At 46.0% G+C, this 8,351-nt stretch overlaps 1 protein-coding gene across 1 annotated transcript in view; it reads left to right on the top strand.

Annotated features, from left to right (window-relative positions):
- The window catches only part of ZNF197 (zinc finger protein 197), a 37,052-nt gene extending 31,801 nt beyond the window's left edge, over positions 1 to 5,251 (top strand). The window contains exon 7 of the mRNA XM_049777357.1: positions 4,208 to 5,251. Coding sequence (XP_049633314.1) covers positions 4,208 to 5,092 — 885 coding nt within the window. The 3' untranslated portion in view covers positions 5,093 to 5,251. The remainder of the gene's footprint in view (positions 1 to 4,207) is intronic.
- The last annotated feature ends 3,100 nt before the right edge of the window (positions 5,252 to 8,351 follow it).

An 8,351-nucleotide genomic window follows, 5' to 3' on the forward strand; every position in this document is an offset into this window, starting at 1 on the left:
CTCTTTCACACATCTCCCTGGCCCCTGAATTTATTCTTAAATCACATTTATTGTTATAAAGTCTCATCTATTCACAGGTATAGATTCAGATATTCTTCAGATGTTTTGTGTTTTATTTTGTTATTATTATTATTTGGTTTTGGTATCACAGATTTCAGTGTTCAGGCATGATTTATTCCTGGCTCTGCACTCAGAGATTACTCCTTGTGTGCTCAGGGGACCATATGTGATGCTGGGGTCAAAGGCAAAACATCTGTATACAAGGTAAAAACACCTGTCTTCTGTACTATCACTCTAGCCCTTGCTTTGAGTTTGTTGAACCTGCAGGAACAGGTAGCTCCTCAACTCTCATGATGATTTTAAGGAACTGTGCTAGAGTTGCTTCATTTTCATCAGTCTTTGTTCAAGTTCTAGAAGACCTAGAATAAATTCCATAATCCCAATAATGTTTCAGATTAGGCTTCAAAGGCCATTTTATCTCCTGGTTTTCTTGAAGCTGGGATTTAGCAAAGGGGATTGTGTTCTATGCAGAGGCAGCACTGCTTGCCTGGACAGAATGAAACAGCTGGGGCTCAGAGGTGCCAGAGATGTGAGTTTTGTGTTAGGGACGCAATCCTTGCATGACTGCCCAGACTCTTTTTGATCCTAATTATGGATGTGCCTAGTGTAGGATAATGCCTGAATATTTTCCTCCCTAGCCAATTCCTTAGTCATTTGTGGGACCAGGTCACTCCACTGTTAAAAGGTAAGGACTGTGATCTCCAAATTCTATTTTCTTGCTTTTAATTTTTTTACCCTAAATTCTCAGTATCTGTTATTTCTCTCTCTGCCTTCTGTTCTCTTGGGTGCAGTTCTGCTTTTTTGTTTGTTTGTTTGTTTGGTTTGGTTTGGTTTTGGTTTGGGCTATATCCAGCAGTGCTCAGGGGTTTTACTCATGACTCTATACCCAATGGTTAATGGGATGCCAGGGTAAATTTTAATCTAGGTTAGCCCCATTTAAGGCTGTACTATCACTTCTGCCTCCAGCATTTCTGGATTTTGGTTTTAAGACACACCTTTTGGTACTCAGAGCTTATTCCTGGCTATGCTTTTAGGAACTTTTCCTGGCAGTGTTTGGGGGGCCATATGGTGTACCTGGGTCAGTTTTGTGCACGGCAAGTGCCCTATCCACTATGCTATCTCTCCAGCCCCCTCTGGTGCATTTATGTGTTGACTACTTTTTTTCTGTTACCTTGCTTTATCATTCATATTCCAATTTCAGCCACTCCATCCATTTTTTTATTCTGCCTCTTACTTTAAGACCCTGTTCCTAGCCAAGGCTGTGCTGTTAACAGAGTACACTGAATCAGTACAAGGATTGTTGGGTCCCTGTCTCCTGTGTGCTGGGCATATGGTAAGTACAGGATATATAGGAATAAATAAGACACAGCCTTAAAAATTTTAAGAAGTGGGCCCGGAGAGATAGCACAGCGGCGTTTGCCTTGCAAGCAGCCAATCCAGGACCAAAGGTGGTTGGTTCGAATCCCGGTGTTCCATATGATCCCCCGTGCCTGCCAGGAGCTATTTCTGAGCAGACAGCCAGGAGTAACCCCTGAGCACAGCCGGGTGTGGCCCCCAAAAAACAAACAAACAAACAAACAAAAAATTTTAAGAAGAAAATATGACACAGCCTTGCCCTTCCTTAGCTCCCACACAAATTAAGCTTGTGGTGATAAAACTGCATATTATGCCTAAAATCCTTTGGAAATTTTATTAAATTTTTATTTAAGCACCATGGTTACTAATATGTTCATAATTGGGTTTTAGCCATAAAATGCACACCCCCTTCACCAGTGTAACTTTACTGCCACCATTGTCCCCTATCCCCTGTCCCCTACCTTACTCCTCCTCTGCCTATCTTCAATACAGGCATTGTATTTCTCTCTCTATCATTGTTATGGTAGCTGTTAGTGTAGTTATTTCTCTAACTGCACTTGCCACTCTTTGTGATAAGTTTGTTATGGGCTGGTTTTTCTAGTTCTCATCTCTATCGTCCCGTTGGAAGTTTTAATTTAGTATTGATTTGTTAACAGCTGAGAGTTTTATTTACATTTCTTGTATATTAATGTTGAATTTATTTATATTTTGGTTATGGGCCACATCTGGCTGTGCTCAGTGCTTACTTTTTTTGTTTGTTTGTTTGTTTGTTTTGGGCCACACCCAGTGATGTTCAGGGGTTACAATGGAATTCAAACTACCGTCTGTCCTGAATCTGCTGTGTGCATGGCAAACGCCCTACCGATGTGCCATCTCTCTGTCCCTGTAAAAATTTTTTATAGAAATATATAAAATAATTAAATTTCAGGGCCGGAGAGATAGCATAGAGGTAAGGCGTTTGCCTTGCATACAGAAGGATGGTGGTTCGAATCCCAGCATCCCATATGGTCCCCCAAGTCTGCCAGGCGTGATTTGTGATCGTAAAGCCAGGAGTAACCCCTGAGCGCTGCTGGGTGTGATTCAAAAACAAAACAAAAAATTAAATTTCAAATTTGATTCATTAAAAAATAATTTTTGTGTTGGGGATTAGAGATTAAACCCAGGGCCTCGCACATCCTCCCACTAAGTCACATACCTGGCCTTGTCTTTTGTTTTGGGCCACACCCACCTATGCTTATAACTTACTATGATCCCTGTTTCTGTGCTCAGGGATCATTCCTGGTAACAACATAGATGACTATATGGGATGCTGGGGATTGAACCCTGCATAGTCACATAAAAGGCAAACATCCAGCCCACTGTACTATTTCTCCAGTACACAGGGAAGGGAGTTAGACTTTGCTGTCTCGCATCCAGTGTCACCGTCTGTCCATGCCCATTCTTTCTTCAGTACCAGCATTTTTTTGTTCGTTTGTGTTTTTGGGTCACACCCAGCCGCACTCAGGGGTTAGTCCTGGCTTTATGCTCAGAAGTCACTGCTGGCAGGCTTAGGGGACCATATGGGATGCCAGATTCGAACCTCCAACCTTCTGCATGCAAGGCAAACATTTTACCTCCATGCTATCTCTCCAGCCCCCAGTACCAGCATTTTTATTCTCAAAGCCTTGGGTTGCCTTGGTCTTGCTCCAGAGGTCTCTCACTAATAGGCTGGTTGTCAGGAAATCCCACTGAAGTATTGGAGACCCAGGGGAGGCTTGAGCTTGGTGTCCTTCATTAAATCAGTCCTTTGGCAACCAGGAGGATAGCAGTTTGGAGATTGCTTCCCTACCACCCATCAGTTCAATATCTAATGAAGGGGCATGGAAAATGCCAGAAACACCATTTATCGGAGGCGTCTGCTCTAAGTACGAGGGACAACACAGACCTGGCACAAAAATGTCAGAGAGGAAGTAACATATGAAGAAATTCTACATTTCGATGAAGTTGTTTTGCAAATGCTAGTTACATCCTATCTGTTAAGACTTGATTTTTTTTTTTTTGTTTCTTTTTTTTGGGGGTGGGGCACACCCAACAGTGTTCAGGGGTTACTCCTGGCTCTGTACTCAGAAATCACTCCTGACTCCGGGGACCATAGGGGATGCCAGGGATTGAACCTGCAATATTCCTGGGTCAGCTGCGTGCAAGGCAAACACCCTACCACTGTGCTACCACTCTGGCCCTGATGATTTTTTTTGAGATAAGGAGGATTTGGGCCACATCTGGTGATGCTCAGGGACTCTCTTGGGGAAGTCTGTGATGGCCTTGCTCAAAAGAGAGTCAGCCTCATTCTAAACAGGCACTTCAAACCCTATTCTATATCTCCAGCCCAAGACATTATTTTAGGCCAGAAAAAGGCTGATCATTGCATTTCCCTCTTGTTGTTTCAGGCACTGAAACCAATAACCCCCAATTCCTGGTTCCAAAAATGGAGACATGTGACGAGACAGAAAAAGCCTTCCGAATATCAGGAAGAATCCCGAAGTTTGGCGCTCAGGAATTTGAGTTCGGAGAAGACTGTGGCACAGGGAGCTTGCTGACCCAGAGGAGGAGAATAAAGAGGGAAAAGAAAGAGCTCAGAGCCATGACCATGAAAGACCGTCATTCCCCTGAAAGCCTCCAGAGAGAGGAAGAAGAGAAAGGCCTGAAGCCTGGGGAAAGAGACAGCCTGAGTTCAGGACCGGTTCGAAATCCCAAAAGCCAGCCCGGGCCCAAACCTTTCACCTGCAGCGTGTGTGGCAAGGGCTTCAGTCAGAGTGCCAACTTGGTGGTGCACCAACGCATCCACACCGGGGAGAAGCCCTTCGAGTGCCACGAGTGTGGCAAGGCCTTCATCCAGAGCGCCAACCTCGTGGTGCACCAGCGCATCCACACGGGCCAGAAGCCCTACGTGTGCGCCAAATGCGGCAAGGCCTTCACCCAGAGCTCCAACCTCACCGTCCACCAGAAGATCCACTCCCTGGAGAAGACCTTCAAATGCCCCGACTGCGAGAAAGCCTTCAGCTACAGCTCGCAGCTGGCCCGCCACCAGAAAGTGCACATCACCGAGAAGTGCTACGAGTGCCACGAGTGTGGCAAGACCTTCACGCGCAGCTCCAACCTCATCGTCCACCAGAGGATCCACACCGGGGAGAAGCCCTTCGCCTGCAGCCACTGCGGCAAGGCCTTCACCCAGAGCGCCAACCTGATCGTGCACCAGCGCAGCCACACCGGGGAGAAACCCTACGAGTGCAAGGACTGCGGGAAGGCCTTCAGTTGCTTCTCCCACCTGATCGTGCACCAGAGGATCCACACGGCCGAGAAGCCTTACGACTGCAGCCAGTGCGGGAAGGCCTTCAGCCAGCTCTCTTGCCTTATCGTGCACCAGAGGATCCACAGCGGCGATCTGCCTTACGTGTGCAACGAGTGCGGCAAGGCCTTCACCTGCAGCTCCTACCTGCTCATACACCAGCGCATCCACAACGGGGAGAAGCCCTATACCTGCGGCCAGTGTGGCAAGGCCTTCAGGCAGAGGTCCAGCCTCACCGTGCACCAGCGGACCCACACTGGGGAGAAGCCCTATGAATGTGGGAAGTGCGGGGCAGCTTTCATCTCCAACTCCCATCTCATGCGCCACCACAGAACCCACCTCGTGGAGTAAGGGGAGAAGGGGAGATGGGCATCTTGCCTGGCACTGGGCAAGCCCCTCTCCTTGCTCGCAGTACACACCTCTTTGCTGTTTTCTTCCTTTGTGGACATGCAACGTGCTGTCTGGAGAGATAGCGCATGGGTAGGGTGCTTGCCTGGCTCACAGCTGACCCAAATTTGATCCCAGGCACCGAATTCAGCCCTTCAAGCCCTGCCAGGAGTGATCCTTGAGCAGAGCTGAGTGTGGTCTAAAAGAAATTACAAACCAAGAATCAAAGTCTGCTGTGTCCTTAAAAGTAAGTTGCCAGGGGGCTGGAGCAATAGCACAGTGGGTAGGGCTTTTGCCTTGCAGGCAGCCAGCCCAGGTTCCATCCTTAGCATCCCATATGGTCCCCTGAGCCTGCCAGGGGTAATTTCTGAGCACAGAACCTGAGCGCCGCCAGTTGTGGCCCCAAAACTAAACAAAAACAAAGAATGTTTCTAGGACTACTGCACAAAACACAAAGCAAGCCTTTCCGAGGCTCCCTTAAAGAAAACGATACCCAAAGCCAAGACTTTATTTATAACTCTACCGTAAGTGGGCCTCATGTATGAAGTAGAATGTGGCTTATTTAGTCATGGGTCAGACAAAGCTAAGAAATTAAAAAAATATACATATACCACATGTAGGTTTTGTTAAAATTAAGTAAAAGTTGTTTACATGGTTTTGTTTGAACACTCCAGTATAGGGGCTGGACTGATGGTACAGTGGGTAGTGCATGAGGGAGACCCAGATTCCATCTCTGGCATCCCATCTGGTCACCTAAGCACCATTAGGAGTACAGAACCAGGAGTAATCCCAGAGCATTGCTGGGGGTGCCCTCCCCCCACACAAACTAATACACTCTTTCAGGCTCTAGGCAGGTTTCTAGTCCAGGTCTGTCTGGTGGAATTCTAGAGTCTTGAATCTAGTATTTCGGATTAAGTGGTAACCAGTAAAAGCAAGCATTTAGGGTTTTGAACCTTGTGCTCTAGTATTCCAGAATACAGTAATGGCTCATTAGGAAACCATTTGAGGCAGCAGTTCATCAGCTGTTCATCTCTCAAGATATAGAAGCTTTTGATTTCCTAGAAACAATTGAGAGCCAAATAACTGTCCTGCTTCTAAAATGGACAAAGGTAGAAACAGTGGCTGCTTTTTTATTATTATTTTGTTGTGAACCTACCCGATGTTGTTAGAAGCCTCCAGGGCTATACCCAGTAGGGCCTGGGAGAACATCAAGTGCTGGGTTTGAATGTAGGGCCCTGTATATGTCTGGCATGCACTGCAGCCTGAAAGCAGCTATTTTATTACTGCTTTTTGTTTTGTTTTGTTTTGTTTTTATACCTCTATACCTACTAATTCTTGGTGATGTAAGGTTCTTTGACAAATATCTCGAGACCATTCCTTAATCTGTACTTAAAGACTGATGGAGACAGTAAGTTATGGGAACTGGCGAGACCACAAATTCTGCTCAGTTACCATTATCAACACCTCCCCAAACTTAACCCTGCTTCCCTTTGTGTTCCATTGTGTGGGGTTCTAGAAGCATCCCTTCCCCATAGGCGAGTGGGAGGCTGAAACTTGCCTAAAGCCATGCCCATTCTGCTGGGGGGGGTTCATCCTCACTTTCTAGATGGACTTTAGAATAAGCAGTGGAACTCTTCCAATTATGAGAAGACTAACAGGTAGAGGGAGGAAGCAGAGTAGGATTCCTGAGGCCATCATATATTCTTGGAGAGGGCACATATGTTGGAATATGAAAACTTTTAGAAGGACAAAGAATTGGACTAAAGCAGTGCTTCTCAATTATTTTCTGTCATGCCCCCCTAGGAAGAAGAAAACATTTTTCACAACCCCACGCGACTGTAAATTGTATCTTTATTTAAAAAAAAAAACTTTAACCTGCAAAACAAAAATATATAAAATAATTTGAGCTGATTTTTTAATCAGAGGTGATGTCTGGATAAATGGCTACAATGAGCACGTTTTGCAATGCATAGCTTTTCGAAGCGGGGTTTGAAGCAGGACACAGCAACTCTCAGCTCCAGAGACACACAGAGGCATAAATACGGGACTTAGCTTGTTATGACAATGTTTGCCGAGGTCAAACACAGCCCCCTTTATGGAGCCTCGTGCCCCCCCCCGGGGGGCACACCCCACTATTTGAGAAGCACTGGACTAAAGTACGATACCTTTTTGCCACCGAGTCTTTATTCCTAGCAAGATTATTTGTAAAGGACAATAGTACAGCAGATAGAATATTTAACTCACCTGTGGTCAACCTGGGTTTGATCCCTGATATCTCATGTGGTCACCTGAGCAATGCCAGGAGAGATTCGTGAGTGTAGAGCCATGAGTAACCACTGAGCATTGCCAAGGATGCCCCCCTCCCCCAAGAGAAAAGATTTGTGAAACTATGCAAGGGTTAGATTATGTGACATTATTGTCTTGTATTTATGTAGAATTTTATTCTTCATGTACTTTCATATATAGAATCTTTTTTTTTGGGGGGGGGGTCACACCCAGCATTGCTCAGGGGTTACTCCTGGCTGTCTGCTCAGAAATAGCTCCTGGCAGGCACGGGGGACCATATGGGACACTGGGATTCGAACCAACCACCTTTGGTCCTGGATCGGCTGCTTGCAAGGCAAACGCCGCTGTGCTCTCTCTCTGGGCCCCATATATAGAATCTTGATGCCCAACACTTATTACTCTTCCAGGCACCTTCAGACCTCATTGTATCTTGGTGACTTTATTTGTCCCTTTGCACTGAGTGCCATGATCAAGTGCAAGGCTTGAGAAGTGGGATTTGTCTTTAAATCCAAGTTCTTACTGCTCTGTCTAGCTGCTTATCAACCTTCCCAGATCAGAAGAGCCTGATAAACAGGTGTGAGGTCTCATTTTTCAGGTGAGAGAGTTGAGGGGAGAAGAGGGGGTACAACTTGGGCAGTGTGATGAGCAGACAGCACACGGAAGACTTAAGTTTCCTTACTTCTGGGTCTCTCCTCATTCCCACTCTCAGTGTGCCTGAGCACTGATCAGAAACACCAAAGTTAGTAGGCAAGAATGGCACAGCACTTAGGAGCATGCTCTGGCTTTGTTTGGTCCTGTTGCTACGAGACTAAGTATTAGCATGGTGTTTCAAAACTTAGGGAGCACTTTTTGTTTTGGAGTCATAGCCATCAATGCTTAGGACTTATTCCTGATCTGTGTTAAGGGATCACTATTGCTGGGCTTGGGGATCAAACTT

The sequence above is a fragment of the Suncus etruscus genome, chromosome 7, assembly GCF_024139225.1.
Source record: "Suncus etruscus isolate mSunEtr1 chromosome 7, mSunEtr1.pri.cur, whole genome shotgun sequence".
NCBI classification, from domain to species: Eukaryota; Metazoa; Chordata; class Mammalia; order Eulipotyphla; family Soricidae; genus Suncus; species Suncus etruscus.